The following is a 21,810-nucleotide window of genomic DNA, read 5'->3' as shown; positions in this document are numbered from 1 at the left end:
TGCGAGGACTTCAGATGACGCAAACTCTGGATCAACATGCACCAATGCTACATTTTATGGTGATCATTATGTTTTAAATCATATAATAATTTTTACAGTATTTTCAACTTAATAAATGCAGCATTGATGAGCATAATAGACTTATTTCAAACCCTTTTTTATTTTTTATTAAAATGAATTTAAAAAAAAACTGTCTTTTTAATCTTCCTCAATCTTTATATTATTAATATCTAAAAGTTTGCAGAACTGTGTCCTTTTATTCCACTTTAAGGCTGAAATACAATTTTTTAAATAAGATTAGCCTTTATACATTTCTACACATAAGTCTTATGCTATATAGTGCTAATACGATACGTGGTATCAATACTAAATTTAAGTTGAGTATTAAATAATATAATGCAGTTAATTATAAGGTTGATGTATGAGGGTCCTTCCCCCCTCCCAGACAAGATAACACAAATATGTCACAAATGTCTTCACAAATATGTAAATAGAACAATGAAACCATTTATACTAACAAACAATATGGAAAACAGGTGAGCATTATGAAATATGCGGAGAATTCCAAATTGGTCAACACTGACTTTTATTGTACGTGAGTCATGTCTGTTATGTTATCTGCATAAGGATTTACCTTTTATTAGTCTAGATTAGTTGTGCTCTTCTTGTGTGCTTCATCTGCCCTGTCATCCTGCTGCTTTGTGGCTTCTTCAAGATCTGTGTTTCTGCCACCTGTGTTACCAGCTCTGCTATCTATAACATGGACAGAAGTCTTCGTTTTGCTAATCTCTGCAAAATTCATCATCTTTGAGTTATTACACGCTTTGTGGCATTGCTCGACATACTGCCTTTGTTTCTTCAAACTATGAAGAACTATTGCAAGAACTTGCCTTTGCACTTGGATCCTCTGTTTCCGCTGACATGAATGAGTGCATTCAATAACGTCCACTATGGTTTCGTACACCATAACAAATGGCTGTCCCCTCAAATAACGCCCTATTTGAGGGTTTAGGGGTCGATTTCGGATTCAGCCATGGTCAAGAAAGACAATCTGTTGAATGTTACAGGTGTATTCTGAATTTAAGTTTGGTTTGATTTTGACTGAGTTTATCTTTTGCACTGTTTTCCCATTCTGTTTCCTGTGTTCTTTTTGTTAACATTGTGGTTGATTGCTTGATTCATTCCCCGCACCTGTTTCTCATTTCCTTTGATAAGTTATCCTGTGTATTTATAGTCCTGTGTTTGTTTCTTTCCTTGCCAGATCGTCTTAAAGTGGTTGTTCTGTTTCCTGTTGTTGTTTCCAGATAACCTGTAAGAAGTGACATTTTGAGTTTAAGTTGGTTAAAGAATACTGCTTGCAAATAGATCCAGCACTTTTATTTCAATCTTCTTTATTTCAATATTTTTAAGTTCAATCTGAGCAGTATTTCAGAAACTGCTGATCTACTGGGATTTTCACGTACAACCATCTCTTGGATTTACAGAGAATGGTTAGAGAGAGAGAAAAATATCCAGTGAGCGGCAGTTCTGTGGGTGAAAATGCCTTGTTGATGCCAGGGTCAGAGGAGAATGGCCAGACTGGTTTGAACGAATACAAAAGCGACAGTAACTCAAATAACCACTTGTTACAACTGATGTTTGCAGAAGAGCCTCTCTGAACACATCTAATCTTGAAGCAGATGGACTACAACAGCAGATCATCACACCAGGTGCCACTCCTGTCGGCAATGAACAGGAAACTGAGGCTACAGTTCTCACTGGCTCACCAAAATTGGACAATAGAAGATTGGAAAACTGTTACCAGGTCTGATAAGTCTTGATTTCGGCTGCAACATTCAGATTGTAGGGACAGAATTTGGCGTAAACAACATTAAAGCATGGATCCATCCTGCCTTTTATCAATGGTTCATTCTGCTGGTGTAGTGGTGTGAGGAATATTTTCTTTGCACACTTTGGGCACCTTACTACTAAGTATTGTTGCTGACCATGTCCATCCCTTTATGACCACAGAGTACCCATATGCTGATGGCTACTTCCAGCAAGATAATGCACCATTTCACAAAGCTCAAATCGTCTCAAAATGAGTGTCTTGAACATGACAATGACTTCACTATACTCAAATGGCCTCCACTCCATAGTGAAGATATCAATCCAATAGAGCATCACAGTGGAACAGGAGATTTGCATCATGGATGTGCAGCCAACAAATCTGCAGCAACTCACTATGGACCAAAATATAATAAATAGGCATGTTTCCATTACCTTGAATCTCTGCCACAAAGAATTCAGGCAGTTCTGAAGGCAAAAAGGGGGGCAACCTGTTACTAGCAAGGTGTACTTACACTCTAAAAAATGCTGGGTTGTTTCAACCCAATTTTGGGTAAAATATGGACAAACCCAAACGTTGGGTTAAAAATGTAATGTAAAAATTTAACCCAACAGCTGGGTTTGTCCATATTTTACCCATTTTTTTAGAGTGTTATAAAGTGCCCAGTGAGTATATGTATATATATATATGTGAGTATATGTATATATATATATATATATATATATATATATATATATATATATGTATATATGTATATATATATATATATATATATATATATATAGCCTATATATATATATATTATATATATATATTATATATTATATATATATATATATATATATATATATATATATATATATATATATATATATATATATATAAGTTGTAGGCTCTAGGCTATGTACTGTATATATGTATATATACAGCTGTAGGCTATATACACACAAAAGAACAAATAAATAAATTATATATATACATAGTAGGGCTATAACGATTAATCGCGATTAATCGAAATCCAAAATAAAAGTTTGTGTTTACATAATAAATGTGTGTGTATTGTGTATAATTATTTTGTATGTATATATTTAATAAAAATGTGTTATTTATATATAAAATAGTTCTATTTATATGTAATATAAATCATATAAAAATATATATGCAGTATATAAATGCAAATATTTCTCAAATATATACATGCATGTGTGTGTATTTATATATACAAAATAATTATACACAATACTCACACATATATTATGTAAACACAAACTTTTATTTTGGATTTCGATTAATCGCGATTAATCGTTACAGCCCTAATACATAGCCTAGAGCCTGAAACTTTATGTAGCCTATATATATTATATACTATCATATTACTATACAATACGTATATGAAATATTCTACATTACATGTATGAATTGTTTGTTTCAGTTCTCATTTGCTCATTCTAAATCTTAAATACCACGCTGTAAAAAATGTGGCTGCGATTAGTTAAAATTTGTTGAGATAACTTAAATATCCAACTTAACCAAACTAAACTTAAGTTAACTAAACTTAATATATTAAGTCAAGCTTGAACACATACTTTTTAAAGTTGAAACAATGTTGGATTTTAAGTTGTGCTAAATAATCGCAGCAATTTTTTTTACAGTGCACTTACCCGGTAGTCGTGGCACTGAAAGTCGTCTTTCTGTTTCTCATTCTCTTTCTATCTCACTCTCTCTGTATGTCAAGCTGGTTTCTGTTCATTTATCACTGTCTTGTCGTCTTCTCTTTCTTTCTAAGGCAGTGTTAAAGAAAATATGTTTGTTTCAGGAAATTAGTGTTTGGCCAGATTTACAAGCAGATAAAAGTGAATCCGCACGCACTAAGCCAACCTGGAATTATCGTTGGAATGACTATTAGAGATTATAATGCTTTGCTTTGTAGGTGTTGGCGAGACAATCCCAGGAAACCTTGAGTAACACTGACTGTAACTGTTACTGTTCCTAGTAATTACATTTCAACCAAGGGAATGTTATTGCCTAATTACATGTGGGGAAACCGGCAAAGCCATAATGTGATGGTCAGCACAGGAAATATGTCACACTTCTAACACACTGCCAATATTTACTCTAAATCCCTGACCAAAAAAAAAAGAAAGTGAAAAATGTTAAACACCTACTGACTCATCTTCCTAATATAACTTTGGTAATAAAAAACAACAACAACAACATTGTGAATACTTTAAGTAGAGTTTGGACCAATCAATGAATGTGAGTTGGCATGCAAGGCCATTAGGAAAAAGACGCTGAACTCAAAGAATTTGTCTGGTTAGCATGAACCAGTTAACCCCTGCTGGCAGATGCTGTAACTACATCATTCTAGTGGTAACTTGAGCATACAAAAGTAGCCATGTAATTTTTGTCACCTCATGACATCATGAGACTGAGATGAATGGAAAAGCTTACAGTCTTTTGATAGTATAGATTTCCTTGAATATCACACCCTCTAATAAGTACATAGAAAGAACACTGGTCATTCTTTTACAGGGAGTTCGTTCTGAGTTGAAGACTAAATTGTCAGGGTGTATTAATAGGTTGTAACAGCCAGCGAAGCAGTTTAAACCTTTTTTGCTTCGGTTAATTTAAAATGAATTGTTGTAGCCATTTGTCTATAATCATTAATCATCAGTGTTGTATTTGAGTTTATTATAAGTTGTGCATTTGTTTATTATTAATATTACTATGTGCATATTTAGTTTTCTATTTATGAACTTATTTAGTTCATTATTGTTCACATGTCGGGTTGTAATGTATATTTCACTGCATATGCATGGGGGGAGGAAGTGAGAAGGAAGAACAAATGTTTGGATTTGGGGCATGGTGGGAACTCACAGTTCTGTCAAATAATTATAATATAATTTACATTACTTTATTCATTATTTGTATCACCAAAAACAACTTTATATTAGTTACACATTCAACAGCAACTGCCTTTTATGAAAGTGAATGGAGAGACAGTACAGTACAGTATATGACAAACACAGCTCACTGCAGTGTATACAGTGGCATACAACTATAATTAGGAGAAGGACTTCTCCAACTGTCACCAAAGAGTCATAGCTTTCTAGGAATCATCATTTCTCAGAAGCTCAGATATTGTCTTCTTTGCTAAAGCATAAATGTCTGCGGTTAGTCACAGCATGAGACTCCAGCAAATTGTACTTTCACTGTAATAAACTGGTAATAACAGTACTTCCTATAAGTTCCCGTACTGTATACAGGAGAAAACTGTAAAATATCTAACCAGAGATTTAATCAAATTATAATTTACAATAAAAAACTGTAAACTGACATTCCCAGTGACACTTTTACATTTAAAAGTATTTCATTGAAATAATCGTTGCTTAATTGTTTTTATCAGTTATGCACATTTGGGATTCTGTTGTTTAATGAATATTTATTACATATTTTTGTGTGTCATGTGTATTACCATGATGATGTTTTGTGTTTTGCGACTCATGATGGCTTCCTCTTTTATGTAATACCTAATAAATTTTAGCAGTGTGCGTTGTTGGATTTACCGGTCTAAATGGCTTTTTTTGTTTTTGTTTTATACTGTAATTTACAGGCGGTTCTGTAAATATGTTTACATTTTGACTGCAGTTTTTTTACAGAATTATTCTGGCAACCACAGCTGCCATGGAATTTTTTGTAAAAACAACAGTTTTTTTTTTACAGTGTGACTAAGATAAATAATCAGCAACTCCTTGCACAAGAACATTTGTCAGCTTTCAGTCTTTTTTTAAACTTTATGCATGTCTGATGGTTTGGGGTTCTAAACTGTATAACACCCACAGAAGCACTCCACAGAAACATGAGCGGAAGAGAATCATCAATGATTCAAACACAATCATCATGGCTGTTCTATTTCTCTGTCTCTCTTTCTCTCTCTCACTAACACATGCATATAAACACAAAGACGTCATTGTACGGTGCCCACCTTCATAAGGACTTTTAGTGGAAAACTATTTCAAAAGTTTTATTTTTGTGCTCTAGAAACGTTATGTGTTTATGTCATAATTTAAACACATAAACTGTGATTATGAGATTCCATTTAGATAGTTACTTCAGTTGTTGTTATGACTAGTGATATTTAATTATTGTAACTGTTAACACTACAATAAGATTTCATTTGTTACATTGGTTAACCACATTAGTTGACATGAACTTACAATAAAACATTACTTTTACAGCTTTTATTCTTAGGTCATCTCAAAATGTTATAATGCATTTTTAAGATAAAAAAATTATATCTGGTAACAGTTAATACACTGTCAACAACAACATTACGTTAATTAACTAACGTTAAAAAGGGATAAAATGCTGTAAAAATGTATTACTCATTGTTAGTTCGTGATAGTTTAATGAGTCCTTATTGTAAAGTGTTAACAAATAACTTTTAAGAAGTCTTGTAAAACTGCATCCTTATAACCGAACAGTTAATCATCGAAATTATTTTATTTTTCACTATTACGCAGTCAGCAGGCGTATTAGCCGGTTATTAGAGTTTATTGTAGAATAACGTCAAAGGTAGAATGATGATGTTATCTTCAGGAGTGGTCAATGACTCTGTGAGACTTTGTCATATTTATAACACAGCTCTCCCTACGGAAGCGCTGTGCCCCCACGCTCCTCAAATGCAAATATACCGGTGTCGAAAGAGCAAAGACGCACCTGACGCTTCGCAGGGGATCTGGAAGGCCGAAGTCTCTCTATTGTTCTAGGGTTGACTCTGCCATGGTTCGACCACTCCCTGCAGTGACTGTGAATTGAGGTTTCGCATATCCCGCCCTCCCCGGAGTTCTGATACACAACGCCTCATCTCATAGCCATTGGGAAAACCACCTCGCCTGTTGTGGCAAACGAGCAGTTTTAACCGGCCAACACCGTTTGTGGATTTATGTAAAATTTATGTCAGAGGCTCAAGAGATTGAGGGGACGTGAATTTCACATACATTAGGACACCGAATTTGCCGGGTTCACCTGTACAGGTAAGCGGCGAAGGGCGGCGTTTCCTTTTAGAAACAGGTGTTACGCGCAACATTGTGAGCGCGGATAATTTCGCCTTCGCTACTACAAGAAGATTAAACTCAGGTGTGTCGTGTCGTTGTTTTGTGTTTTGTGCTCGCGCTGCTCCTGCATGTGACATGTTTTGAAGTCTCGCCGATAGCCTAGTTTTCATCTCATGAGTTTTTTTTCCTATTATTATTATTATTATTTGTATAATAGCCTACTCGTGTTATGATTGAGTACCCGTCACATTATGTATTTAAAATAGTTTCCTGAGGATTTAGAAACAAGTGAGCGTTTGGGACGTGATCTAAAGATTTACCTGCTCACTTTTAGTGGCCCACTTCATTAATATTTAACATGGCCAGCTATAGGCTAGTTTAGCAGGGGGCATCTTGCAGTAAGACTGACATTCAACTCCTGCTTATCATCGATAAAAAAAAGAAAGATATAATAATAATCTAAAATAAAATAAAGAGATAATGGCAGTTATTATAAAATAAATCTCCTAGTGTATAAATCTCTTTTCATGTTTTGTTGTAAAATAAATAAATAAATAGAAACAGAAAAAGACCCTTTCTAGATAATTGTTCAAATAGGCTATAAGGTTTATAAATGATGTCCTGTAATCTGTGAGATGCCTTAATTATTGCCTAATGACATTCACAAAATATTCTAGTTTATATTTGGCTCTTTTCTGGGTAAACAGAGAATGAAAATAAGGATACACATGGGTCAATGACATAAGGATGTCCAAGGTGAGATATACACACAAAATAATTGATAGGCCAATTGATACTAAAGACGTCAAATCGTGTAACCAATGAAACGTACTAAAACACTTTTCTTGCACTCTGGATAAGTACAAGTGTACACAAAATAGATTTATTATGGAACGTGTGAATTCAAATCATGCATTTTTAAAGATTTTTAAGATATATCCAAACCAAATAAACCCCCCAGCATGGCCAGCTTGGTGAATGCAAGGATAAATGTGCTAATATTCTGCTAATATTGCTAATAAAGCTGCTAATATTATTTCTCTCTAAAACGATATCATATGTGAATTACATCATTCAGTCCCCACTTCAGTGCTGGATGAGTGTCCCATTTGATATATGTAAAAGAGTGTCCCATGATGTAATGTAATTCAAAATAATAATATGAAAAACTCACCACTTATACAGCATTTTCATTATTTTTTTTCCATCTTGTCAGAGCAGTATCATTTAAAGGGCATAGTAAGCATGTGCACGTGGGGGGAGGGAAGATCCTGTCTGGCCAGTTTACTGTCTGTTGTCATTTGTGCCTGTTGTTTGGACTTTACCTTACAATCTTCTGTTGTGATACCTGTGTTTTGTTTATGTTGTTCAATTCTTGTGAAAACTAGTATTGATCAGAAATGGTGTGATGGCAGAAGTCTAATGTGGCTTTTTTTTTTTTTTAATCATTTTGTAAATCATTTTGTTTTGGGCAGAGATTTTTCTTTCAATCTCTGTGAGATATTATTTTAAATACTCAACAATCTTATCTGTTTCCCATGACATTAAGATTTACTGTAAGATACAATCAGCTGTTTTTTCCTGTTGTGAATAGAGGACATCTTTTCCTTGAAAAGGATGTGGCCTAGCTGGTTTTGCATTTCTTTGCATATTGAAGGTCTATTCGAACTCGCCGACCGACCACACGCAAATCATCCATTAGCCAATCGCTTATTCTCACTAACGTCATTCTTTCCAGGCATGTAGTGTCGGGGTCTTTGGGGAGGGGGTTGTTGTCAACATTAAGCCCTGAACTTGTTGTTAAGTTGCAAGGTCTTTTTACGAAGCTCCAGGTCCTGGAATGAGGTTGGTACTGGACTTTTGTGGTATGTCAGTTGTGTGACCTTAGTGAAACATTAGAGATTTAGATCAAGCTCATTTGTTACCTAATTTAGCAGAAAATGGCCTTGTCACGGTACCTTTTGTCCATGCTTATTGTGTCAAAAATAAAACAAAATATAAAGCACATAAAAGATTATCTGTACATTTATTTAGTCTTGTTTAATAAATATAAAAAGCTTTTTGCATGAGCAAGGAAATCCCCGATTGTGGTTAAAGAAATCCAGATAACCCCTAACAGGAGTTCACTCTGATCACACCATGGATTTGTTCTTTGGTTGATTGTCTAGGTATTCATTAGCCCTTATCAGGTAGCACGGTTGTCATAATGTGTCACCTGACTGTGACTTCAAGTCTTGAAGGCATGTAAAACGGCATGATGATATCAAGCTATGCCAGATAACCTTTCCCCGACTCCTTGAAAGCTTGTTTAAATTCTTTCATCTGACACATATACCATTTAAATGCAATATGCAGTGTTTTTTTCTCAATTTTTTTTACTGTTTCTGCTTAATAGATGAAAAAAGAGTTGGAAATCACAAATTCTCTTCAGTATAATAATGTTTTCATAAAAGTATGCAGGTATGCCTGCTGTACAAACAAATTCATATTAGTCCAAATTTTGGCTGTGACTTCAAAACCTGGGTGTTTTTTCACTTGTTTTTAAGGACTTTGGAAGGCAGTTTTGAGATATACCGATAACACATTTTTATTTGCATGAACTTTTTTGACCATGTAGATCACAATAATTATATATAATGTAATAACAACAATATTCACCAGTATAAGTAGCCTATTGATGCATATTATGTTTTTATTGTTGTAGTCTAATTATCATGTAGTTATTATAATGTCAAAAAGCAATATCCTATTTATCGTATCGTTGATTTTATATGCAGTTAATGCATTATAAAAATCACTTAATTATACAGTAGTATGGAAAATAAGCGGTAGTGATCAAGAGAATACATTTTCATCAGGCTTTTTTACGTGGCAGCATAGACAACAATGTAATCACATTATCGGGTTTTATCGTTCATCTCAACGTTTTCCATGTGTTTAATAGCGAATGATTCTCCTTTCTCATGGGCAGGAAACCTGAACCGTCCATTAGTAACACAAGCTATGACGTTGCTAGGGTACAGCTTGACTCTGGTATGGTTGCCACGGCAACCGTAAACAGTCTGGTTTAAAAAAAGTTGTAATAGTGATAGCCCACCTGAAACTGAGAGAGCCAAATGGTGGAAGGGTCACGGTAGAAACAACAGCCGTCATTTAAAGGCAAGAGAAATGGGAAATTTACCCCAACAGCTGGCTTATATGGTCAGGGAAACATACCTTCTGAAGTCTCCTTGTTCTCACAATTGTGTCTGAACACCACTACACACCTGTTTGTTACTTACAGGTAGGGCTTTCATCACACTTGACTTGAACATGTTTTATTATTTAAGGACAATCGTTCTGTATATTTAGGAACAGAGCGGTTTGTAAATCTTAAACACAACAGAAATATTCATAGCTTACACTTTCACTGACAGGGACGTTGGTTGCTTTTGTTTTCAGAGTGGATTTTTCCGTGCAGCACACTGTTGATTTAACGTTAGCTGTCTGAGGAAAGAGAATTGTGGCGAACCTCGTTTAAATGAACACCTAAATAAAGGTACAATAGTTTGAAAGTTGCCCAGATCACACTAGAAACAACGTGGACTTCATCAACGGAATAAAAAGCCCTCTTTCTCATTACCTTTTTGTTCTTGCCTCTTGATTTACCTTTGTGTGCATCTTTGTCATTCTCCCCTCACACAATCACATACACCTTTTTATTGGATCCCCAGACTCAGGACCTGCTAGGTTCTGTTCTTTAATTAAGGTGTGAGACTAAAGCGAGGCTAAAGATGACAGACGAGAACACCAAAGCCTTAGGGAATGTTTAAACCTAAAGTCTGGGGCTGTTAAGTCATGCAGACATTTTCTGAGAACCATGTGCTAAATGAGTCATTTCTTATTGATTTATTGTATTTCTAAGGCTCAAATGACTTTGTTCTGTAATTAGCATAGTCTTATGACTTAGAGGTATGAAAGGTTCAAAGGAATAGTTCACCAAAAAATTAAAATTTACTCACCCTCTCTTAAGCCATCCTAGGAGTATGACATTCTTCTTTCGCGTTCACGATAGAGTTGAGATCCAGGCGGAAGGGTGACCTCTGACCTGGCGTAGCGTAAGCTTAGGTGAGGATAGAGAAAAACAAATAATTCATGACGGCGGTCATGAATTAGAAGTCTAAAATGAGAATTTTGAAAGAAAAATGTTGGAGGATTTCGATAGGAGGAGCTACGTCATACGTCGGGTCAGAGGTCACCCTTCCGCCGGAACCACTGATCTGTATAAATTATATATATAAATTTATATAGATCAGTGGCCAGAACTCAACTGTCTCGTGAACGCGCATTTTTTATATATATATTTTATATATTTTTCTTACAAAAAACCTTCGCTTCAGAAGGCGTTTATTAATCCATTAGATTGATATGGATTACTTTTATGATGAATGGACGTGCTTTTTGGAGCTTCAAAAACCTAGGCTCTATTCAATGCCATTACAAAGCTGTGAAGAGCCTGGATATTATTTAATTTATCTCCGATTGTGTTCGGCTGAAAGAAGAAAGTCATATTGAAAAAAAAGTAATATTGTGAAATATTACAATTTAAAATAACTGTTTTATATTTTATATATATTTAAAATTTGATCTATTCCTGTGATGGTTAGGCTGAATTTTCAGCACCATTACTCCAGTTTTCAGTTTCACATGATCCTTCAGAAAACTAATATGCTGATTTGGTCCTCAAGAAATATTTTTTATTATGATCAGTGTTGAAAACACTTGTGTTGCTTGTGATACATTTTTCTCAGGGTTTTTTGATGAATAGTAAGGTCAAGGTTTTTAGGTTTTTAGTTTTTTGTTACAATGTAAATTTTGTTATTGCCATCGATGTCACGTCTGGGTTGCAAAGATGAGGAGAAGGCATCTAATTGCAGCAACTTAACTTTATTTACAATATCTTAAAAGAAACAAAACACTCAGGAACAAATTATTCGACATTAACAAAACAAGCAAGCATTTTGCGACAATAACGGACAAGAACAAAACACAGGGCTTAAAAAGAACAAACTAATCAATGAACTAAACATGCTCCTAACACAGGAATACTGAACATAACCCGGACATTCGATTAAATGTGAATAATCTGAATAAAAGCTTTCAGCTTTTTCAAAAAAAAAGAAAAAATCGTATTGACCCCAAAGTAGTGTATATGTATTTCAATATTGTTGTTCATTACTGTATATTGTCTGCATGTAAATCAAAATTCTGAAATATAATTCTTCCTTGTGTTAATTTGGTTGAGAAGAGTGTAGGGAAACATGCATTGATTATTAACAGTTCTTTATTAACCGTATTTTAAAAAAACAAAACAAATAGAACTTGGGTGGAGTGTGAACAACCCATAAATTTCAATATAGTTGTGAGCACAAGGAGGCTTTTTTTGTGTGAAATATGTATGTAATTGTAAATTGACTTATGTGTGTGTATGTTTACAGAGAGATTACACAATGAACTTTGGTCAGTATAAAAGAGGAAACAATCTACAGTGTCATAGGCCCACACATACAACCTCAGTCATGATGCACATGCTCTGACACAGAGTACACAGTGTGTGTCTTGGTTGTGCTGGTTGAATCAGCCACTGACTCTAAATGCTATCCCTTTGCTGGTTTAGAATTTAGAAAATGTGTACTTTTATAACTATGCAAAGGCTTTGTTATGAAGCTGTGATTCAGGCAAATGGTCAGAGCTCATACACACTTCACCACAATGGTCCCCTAAAACAGAAACTCAGCATAATAGAACACTAAGTCCCCCATTTTATTATCTTGATTAAAAATGCATAAATATCACTTTATTTCATTCTCCCTATCCAGCGCTGTGTAAAACATGATGGGTGTAACGAATATCCACTGGAGGCAAGTTGAAGTGAACTCAAATGCAACTTTAATTAAATCTAAACACAAATAGGATCAAACATAAAACAATGACTGGAAACTGGAACATAGACAAGAAACATTCCTCAAGTCCTCAAATGATGAAACATGTCCTTTAAGACCTCATCAGTGAAATCCACCCCATTGCAAAGTCCACCAAACTCCTCCACATACTTCTTATTAATAGGGCGGTCACCTTGGCTGAGACGGATTGGTGGGTCCATATTTTGGTTCTAGTATTCTGTTACGAATCAATGTTTTCATATCGTTGTCAATGTTACGAGTTTCATGCCTTGCCCTTGTTTTGTGTTTGATTATGTTTAGAAGTAGCTAAAGTTGCATTTGGGTTCTCAACCAGCTTGCCTCCACTAGCCCCATTTACATAGCATTGTATTCCGATTATAACAGTTTAAAAGTCCAATCAGAATGAAAATGCTCAAACCGATTGAAATTTCAGTCGAATTGAAGGGGGTGGATTAAACCTTTTCATGAACCGATCAAACGAAAAATTACACCATGTAAACGAGCTGATCCGATTACTTTGAGTGTACGTCTTTATGCGCATGCCTGGTTTTGCGCCGGATAATTCTGTCAGCTAACATCAGCATTAAAGACTTTTAAAATAATTTACCTCAACTAACTTTCATGTTTAAATGCTTCTGTTTGTGTTCCGATGTGGATTCTGATCACCGTATAAGGTAGAAATATTTATACCTGATACAAAAGATTGCACGCTAACCATTAGTAAACATGCACAAGGAGGCTTTTTTGTGTGAAATATGTATGTAATTGTAAATTGACTTATGTGTGAGTATGTTTACAGATTACACAATGAACTTTGGTCATTATAAAAGAGGAAACAATCTGCAGTGTCATAGGCCCACACATACAACCTCAGTCATGATGCACATGCTCTGACACAGAGTACACAGTGTGTGTCTTGGTTGTGCTGGTTGAATCAGCCACTGACTCTAAATGCTATCCCTTTGATGGTTTATAATTTAGAAAATGTGCACTTTTATAACAATGCAAAGGCTTTGTTAAGAAGCTGTGATTCAGGCAAATGGTCAGAGCTCATAAAATTTACAAACACAGTAAAATTAGCAACAATCATGAACAAAAACCGTTGATAATTATTTGCTTTGGCTCATGCAACGGTACAGTTGTTGCTATTTTGAGCAATTAATTATGTAAACAATATCCTGGTAATTCTGAGGCTACACTAAAAATATGATACTTTAAACTAACTTAAATCAATTATGGATTGTGGTTTCACATGAAGAAACATGGAAACATGATTTCTCTACTCAAATACTTAATGTATTATGAACTGAGTAACTTGTCTAAATAACATGTTTCAATCACATGGAACCACTGCCCATGATTTAATTGAGTTAATTTAAAGAAAGATATTTTTGAGTATAGCGGATAATATCAACACATAACAAGCTTAACATGGCTTTCCTTGTTGGGTGTTGCATCATGGTTACATCCATGACTTATTTTATTAAAACAACTTAAATTCTTGTTAGCGGGTCCCAACCTATGCACGTTACACTTCACCACAATGGTCCCCTAAAACAGAAACTCAGCATAATAGAACATTAAAACCAGCATAATAGAACACTAAGTCCCCCATTTTATTATCTTGATTAAAAATGCATAAATATCACTTTATTTCATTCTCCCTATCCAGCACTGTGCAAAACATGATGGGTGTAACGAATATCCACTGGAGGCAAGTTGAAGTGAACTCAAATGCAACTTTAATTAAATCTAAACACAAATAGGATCAAACATAAAACAATGACTGGAAACTGGAACATAGACAAGAAACATTCCTCAAGTCCTCAAATGACGAAACATGTCCTTTAAGACCTCATCAGTGAAATCCACCCCATTGCAAAGTCCACCAAACTCCTCCACATACTTCTTATTAATAGGGCGGTCACCTTGGCTGAGACGGATTGGTGGGTCCATATTTTGGTTCTAGTATTCTGTTACGAATCAATGTTTTCATATCGTTGTCAATGTTCCGAGTTTCATGCCTTGCCCTTGTTTTGTGTTTGATTATGTTTAGAAGTAGCTAAAGTTGCATTTGGGTTCTCAACCAGCTTGCCTCCACTAGCCCCATTTACATAGCATTGTATTCCGATTATAACAGTTTAAAAGTCCAATCAGAATGAAAATGCTCAAACCGATTGAAATTTCAGTCGAATTGAAGGGGGTGGATTAAACCTTTTCATGAACCGATCAAACGAAAAATTACACCATGTAAACGAGCTGATCCGATTACTTTGAGTGTACGTCTTTATGCGCATGCCTGGTTTTGCGCCGGATAATTCTGTCAGCTAACATCAGCATTAAAGACTTTTAAAATAATTTACCTCAACTAACTTTCATGTTTGAATGCTTCTGTTTGTGATCCGATGTGGATTCTGATCACCGTATAAGGTAGAAATATTTATACCTGATGCAAAAGACTGCACGCTAACCATTAGTAAACATGGTAAATATGAACGTATTTTAACATCTTAGAATAATTATGTTGGATTAACTTGTAAATTGAAAAAGCAAATTGAACAAGCAGCTAAATTAATTTTTGACCTCCTTGATTGTTCTTTCAAAATTAAAACATTGAGTTATCCCCAAATCAGTTTAACACCATGCTACCGTGTTTGAATTTGAAACAATGGTGTTAAATAATGAATTGTTTAAATAAAGTGAACCGTATAAAAAAAAAAAGGTTTAGTGTATGCTAACAGCTAACACAAAAGACTAAAGCTAAATACTGTACAATTAATCCCATTTATTGTAGTGGGAATCCATGGATGCTTTCATGGATGCTAACACAAAGTATTGATTTATGTTATTGCTCAGTTTATACTAGGTTAATAGACAAAAGAGTCGCTAATAATGTTTTCTTTCTTTCTTTCTGCAGACATGAAGCCTTTTTTCCTGCTTGCCACATTATTGTGGTGTTTAGCTGCAAATTTCTCCTGGGCAGCTAAGATAGTGGTAGTTCCTCCAATTATGTTTGAGAGCCACCTGTATATCTTTAAGACCCTGGCCTCTGCTCTCCACGCCGAGGGCCATGAAACAGTCTTCTTGGTCTCCGAAGGTCGGGAGATCCCGCCTTCCAACCATTATCGTCTCCAGCGCTACCCTGGAATCTTTAACAGCACCTCAGCTGACGACTTCCTCCAATCAAAAGTTCGCAACATCTTTTCGGGGCGTCTCACAGCACTGGAGCTGTTTGACATCCTAGACCACTATTCTCAAAACTGTGATGCCGCTGTTGGGAGTTCTTCTGTCATGGAGCAGCTAAAACGTGAACGTTTTGATCTCCTGCTCGTTGATCCCAATGAGATGTGTGGATTTGTCATTGCTCACATCCTGGGTGTCCAGTACGCCGTATTCAGCACAGGATTGTGGTACCCTGCGGAAGTTGGGGCGCCAGCACCTCTGTCTTACGTCCCAGAATTTAACTCTTTGCTAACGGACCGTATGTCATTGTTGCAACGGGTAGCTAACACAGCAGTGTACCTGGTTTCCAGATTTGGTGTCCAGTTCCTGGTTCTACCCAAGTATGATCGCATCATGAGGAAGTACAACATCCAGCCATCGGTGTCCATGCATGATCTGGTTCAGAACAGTCGACTCTGGATGCTGTGTACTGACCTGGCACTGGAGTTCCCACGACCCACTTTGCCACATGTCGTCTATGTTGGGGGCATCCTTACCAAACCCCCCAGCCCCTTGCCACAGGTAAGAAACCAATGCTATTATATTTAAAACATTCTCTAAACATTGCTATGCTACTTCAACTATTTTAGTTTCATGACTTTTAGGGATGCACAAGATATTGGTACCATAAGAACATAGGAACCCCAAGGCACTCAAATTATGTTGAAAAAGTTAAAAAGCTTTTATTTTATTCATGGCTTAAACATTAAAATTGGTGACAGGTACACCTACAGTGTATAGGAACTCCAGTATGGCGTATACGCGTTGCGGCTTTACATGTCTTCGTCAGGGTGTGTGTGTGCGCAGCACTTCTATTGCATTCTTTGCTTTGATGAATATTGGTACCATATTAGGGTGGCCCAGTAGCGCACAGCACAACAAAATTTAAAAGCAAACATAGGTTAACATCCAGTGGACTCAAGTCTAAGTCACAGCACAATAAAAATGCTTCCACGCACTAGTGTACTATCACAAGGCTAAATTTCGCTACTTATTTGTTATTTATTTATTGATGTGTGAACCTCCCTTTTAACGTGGCTCTTCCCTACAGTAAGTCGTCCATATCTATGGCGATGTTAGAGTTGGCATGCCCTAATTTTGCAGAGTTAGACGTTTTCCTGGGTCAATTTAGTTGATCCAGACCAGGAACAACATTCCTGTCTGAAAATGTAGTCTTAACCATATCTGGTAAACCTAACCGTACCCATAAGTTATCCCTAAAATCGGAGGCGAATGATAGGTGAATAACACTGATGAGATGCACCAAACCCTGATTGTAAACCTAAACTTGAAATAAACTGTAAACTTGTTCCTCAAATCTGATTGGAATGTTGTTTCAAAATCAACAAGGAATTTCTGTACCTGAACTACTGTTAGACCTTCCTGAAAAACCTTAAAGCACTGTTTAAAGCAGCACCAGGTAACTTTTCAACCTTAATAATATATTTCCAAGTCTCTTGTGATGGTACATCGACTTACACTAGGTTGAATGACACGTCTGCCATAGCCTGACGGGGTCTGTAGCGTTTTTAATCGTACTTTTAAACTTCGGGTTTCGGGTAGTAACCGGCGAACAAAGAGAACTACAAAATTCGACTGCTTTACGGCATATACGTCACTTCCACCACCACCCCCACTTCCTTAAAATCGGACGTGCGAGCCAAACTAGCGTTTGTTTGCCAAATGTTATAGTCATGGCCGAAGCAGCACAGAAAAGCAAGAAAGCAAAGGTTTTGTCGGAGGAAAGCAAAAAGAGGAAACGAGAAAGTGATCGTATTAAAGGCAGAACGAGGATCAACATTGGGCCAGCGTTTCCTCGCTGGCGTGAGCTGAAGGAGGAGGAGGGGTGCCCGATGCCACCCGTCCCGGTTTTCCAGGGATTATTCTCTTTTTTGAGCGACAGTCCCAGAAAATTCATATTCTTTCCCGGGACACGAATTGTCCCGTTTTTTTGTGAAAATGTACTTCTAAAGTAGAATTTCCTGGTTTCAAATTAAACCGTTTCCGTCTACTGTTACTGTGTTTTCTTCATAGTTGTGTACAGTACATCCAATCCTGTGTCCGTAAACGGGTAAAAAACATGGTAAAAACGGGTAAAACAGTGGATTGGCAAATGCCAGGCGTTTACTTTTATTTGATTGGAAGCTCAACTTATCGCCTAGCAACTGCCTGTGCTGTCGGTCGGTCGCGCGCGCGCATCAACACACATCCAAGATGATACAGTGTGAGTTTAGTTGCTAGATAGCTTTTTAAAATATGTCTATTTACATCTATTGTGTGAAATGGGGAGAGAGACGGTCGAGGAGGATAAACTGTCTATGAGGATAACACAACAAAGTCGGATGAGCCACCAGTGTCAAAGAAAATACTATTTACAACCTACAACTCAGACTCAGACCACAAAAAATAATAATAATCTGTGTCCCGGTTTTTCACACTTCAAAGGTGGCAACCCTATGCTCGACCGATGCGGACTTTCAAATATCAAATGAAAGCCTATGTCTAAAGGGCGTGTACAAGTTTGGTAGGGGCTACATTCTTTCAAGTAAATATATAAGATGCACAAAATAATATTTTAGGATACCTAACATGTCTGTGATATTTGTTTATTTGTCTTGCCTCAAGCTATAATAAATCGATTTGTAAAATTTGCAGATTCATCTATGGTAGCTTGATATTATAATATTGACGATATATGGTTATTATATCAAACATTGCATTGAAGTATCATATAGATTCAGTAAAACGGTAACCAATAGACTAGGCTACTATAATGACGCTGGCTTGTAAACGTAAGCATCACGATCATTTGTCGTTTGAAAAAAAATAAAACCCATGAAAATATATTCATATGACATGCTGAAATATATGCCACTGTACCTGGATGAAGACATTTCACACGCGACACAAGCAGAACACCTGCATGTGAACTCCTCCTACAGTGTTCTGGGCTATCATGGTTGTCAACAAATGGACGTGCATGTATGACAGAGTTTACGACAGTAGTAGAGGACAATACTGTTTCCCAACTGTAGGGGGACCCCGAGAGCAAAAAAAAGAAAAGTAACCTAGTGCTGCTTTAATTAATTTGTGTTTTTGTTCTATTGTTGATTTATTATTGCTTGCAATTTGTTTATTTGTTCTTATTGTATTACTGAATGTTCACTTGTCTTTAATGAGGTTGAACTTTATATTAGGCTGGTAGTTTTTGTGACATTTCTCTGGTATCTAAAATGTTGGTGTCATAAGCTTATTTATTAGAGTTACATGGGTCAAAAACACTGAAAACAATAAAATACAAATATTATAAATAATTTAATTAATAAAAATTATACACCTAAACTACAGCATATAGCTCGTGACTATATCTTTTACATAAGTCTTCGAGGGTGATTATTAAAAATGTTGATGCAAGCATATTCAAGAGAATCCACCAATTCCTGTTCAAAAGGCAACAGGGAAAGATTATTTGAATGCAACGTTATGAATGATCTCAAACTTGATTTGATTCTTGATAAAATTCTTTCGACACATCAATAAATCAGGCAGTGTGATCATTATCTTTTACAGTCTAGACTAGAGACTCATGTTTGGGAAGACATCAGGGGCCCTATCATACACCCAGTGCAATGCAGCGCCAAGCGCAAACGCAAGTGTTTTTTGCTAGTTTCAGCTTGACGCAGTTATTATTTTCACGTCCTGCGCCACGTTGTTTAAATGCTCTCTGGAGACGCGTTCAGTCTTTCCTTTTGCAAATTGCTCCATGTAAATAGCGAATCTGCCATGGCGGATTACAATCAGAATGTACGTTATGCCCAAAACACACCCATTACTCATTAAGAAAATAGGGACAACACAGACCATGCCCTGATCGCGCCAACAATTTTTCCTGTCGTGAAACTTGCAAAAGTGGATTTGGACACGCCCTAAGTGCACTTGCACCCTGCACTTTTAGAACATTCGCCTAGATAAGGCCCCATGTGTTAAAATATGGCCCCATGTGTCCAAAACTTCTATGAGGGAAAAGACAGTACAGTGACCATCTTCAATTTTCCTACGCAGAAGTAAAATGAAAATGTGTTGTTCTTGCGTCTTTAAATGAAACACCTAGTGTTCACATGGCATCCTCAGTAGCTCAGCTTTTGAAAAAATATGTTCACTTGATGTGCAAGAATCAATGAGGTTCTTTCACGTTTGTTACGCAGCACACTTTTGAGTTTCAGCAAGAACCAATGAGGTTTGTTCTAGAGATGTTCCGATACCCTTTTTCCCTTCCCGATACCGATGGCCGATACCGAGTACTGATCCGATACCTGGGTGTGTATCTAAACAGCTGCAATTCATACTAGCCCTGTATGAATTGATAGAATTATTTTATGGTGTGCTTCAGACTTATCCCTTAATAAAACATGAACAAATACATACAGTGAACTAATCCCAATTGATTTAGTCCTGGAAAGGTGAAGGAGGCTCAGATTTAGATGCAATTTTTTCTCCTTCTCACTCATCTTTTAGTGATATACTGGACACGCATAATATTGAAATTTGTGCACCTGCCATCACCACATTTAATTAAGGCACAAAAAAGATGACAGCATAGGCAAGTGCCAAAAATAAAACCAGTTTGAAAACAGTTGTTGCATTGTATGGCCCAGCATTTTTGGGCAGCCATATAAATTAGTGTTTTATTTTTTATTAATTTCGTCAATATAATTTTAATGTTGTGCATTCCTAATAACTCTTTATGTTGTCTATACTAGTTCACATTAGTTCACAGGCAAGCTTATAAACAGTATTTTGGGATCAATTTAAATAACAACATGTGTTTGTCTGCTCCACAATCGACTGTTAAGATACATTCCAAAGTTTCCTTGTTCTTTCAGTGCATTATGTGCACAAGGTTGACAATTATGTGTTTGACGCTTGAGTTCATGAATGCCAAGAAAAGTACGTCATGATATAGGGATCAACTGACGCAGGAACCTCATTTTCATTTTTAAGATCTTCACCCTATAAATGCCACAAGCCCACTCCCTCTAACAAGTGACCATGGTCCACCTTCCACTTATTCATATTCATTAGGCTTGATGTGGTGAAAATGTGCAAAATTCAAGTTCTATTTATTTTTTTATTTTTTTTTAATCTAGTGTATGTAAGCCATTATTATGTTCAGTCTAATTTCACTCGTAATTATAAGAAGTTTTGATTTTGCCACCAGGGCGTTATGCTGCTCACAAAGGTCATTCTTATCAATGCGTGTGATTGCGTGGAGCTGTCCATTGAATAGGAGTGGGGGTTCTAAACCTAAGCTTGCACTGTTGGAATACCAAGCGCCCAAAAGGCCTCATTGTATGCTGTGGAGCCATAATGCAAATAGTGTTTGATCAGTGCAGAGTGTGTGTGTGTAAATGTGCCCATTGTCGGGTGTGTATGAAGGACACTGAGACCAGTGTGAGGGGCGGACAGTTAGTGCCAGGCCAATGCAGGCTGTTCAGCTGCAGCTGGACTGCTTCAGACAGCAAGAAAGCAGTTCTTACACAAAAACATTCTGAGGCTATGCTAACTGCTAAAACAAAAGGCTAAGTCTCATTAGTATACTATAATTCTTTGTGCTAACAATTGCACTATAGTGCCAACAATGCACTTTTTACTTACCATAATGCACTTTCAGTATGAGTTGCTAATATTGTAGGCCTCAGTCAAGCTTTCATATGCTAAGATGAAAGCATAAGCTCATTTCAAAGCTCATTCAAACACAAAA

The 21,810-nt window shown here is 36.3% G+C and overlaps 1 protein-coding gene and 1 long non-coding RNA gene across 2 annotated transcripts in view; one reads left to right on the top strand and one right to left on the bottom strand.

The window, feature by feature from the left end:
* Positions 1 to 748: 748 nt before the first annotated feature.
* Positions 749 to 8,139, bottom strand: LOC307000946. The gene is made up of 3 exons (XR_013798141.1): positions 8,060 to 8,139; positions 6,548 to 6,723; positions 749 to 1,309 (listed from the first exon to the last, which is right to left on the bottom strand). It is a non-coding gene; the product is annotated as an uncharacterized lncRNA (long non-coding RNA).
* Positions 6,679 to 21,810, top strand: part of ugt8 (UDP glycosyltransferase 8) — a 27,596-nt gene continuing 12,464 nt past the window's right edge. The window contains exons 1-2 of the mRNA XM_079616954.1: positions 6,679 to 6,864; positions 15,745 to 16,571. Of these exons, the coding sequence (XP_079473080.1) occupies positions 15,747 to 16,571 (825 nt within the window). The 5' untranslated portion in view covers positions 6,679 to 6,864; positions 15,745 to 15,746. The remainder of the gene's footprint in view (positions 6,865 to 15,744; positions 16,572 to 21,810) is intronic.

Source organism: Phoxinus phoxinus (assembly GCF_949152265.1).
Source record: "Phoxinus phoxinus genome assembly, chromosome: 6".
Taxonomy (NCBI): Eukaryota; Metazoa; Chordata; class Actinopteri; order Cypriniformes; family Leuciscidae; genus Phoxinus; species Phoxinus phoxinus.
The sequence above is the reverse complement of the archived record's forward strand: the minus strand, read 5'-3'. Positions and strand labels throughout refer to the sequence as shown.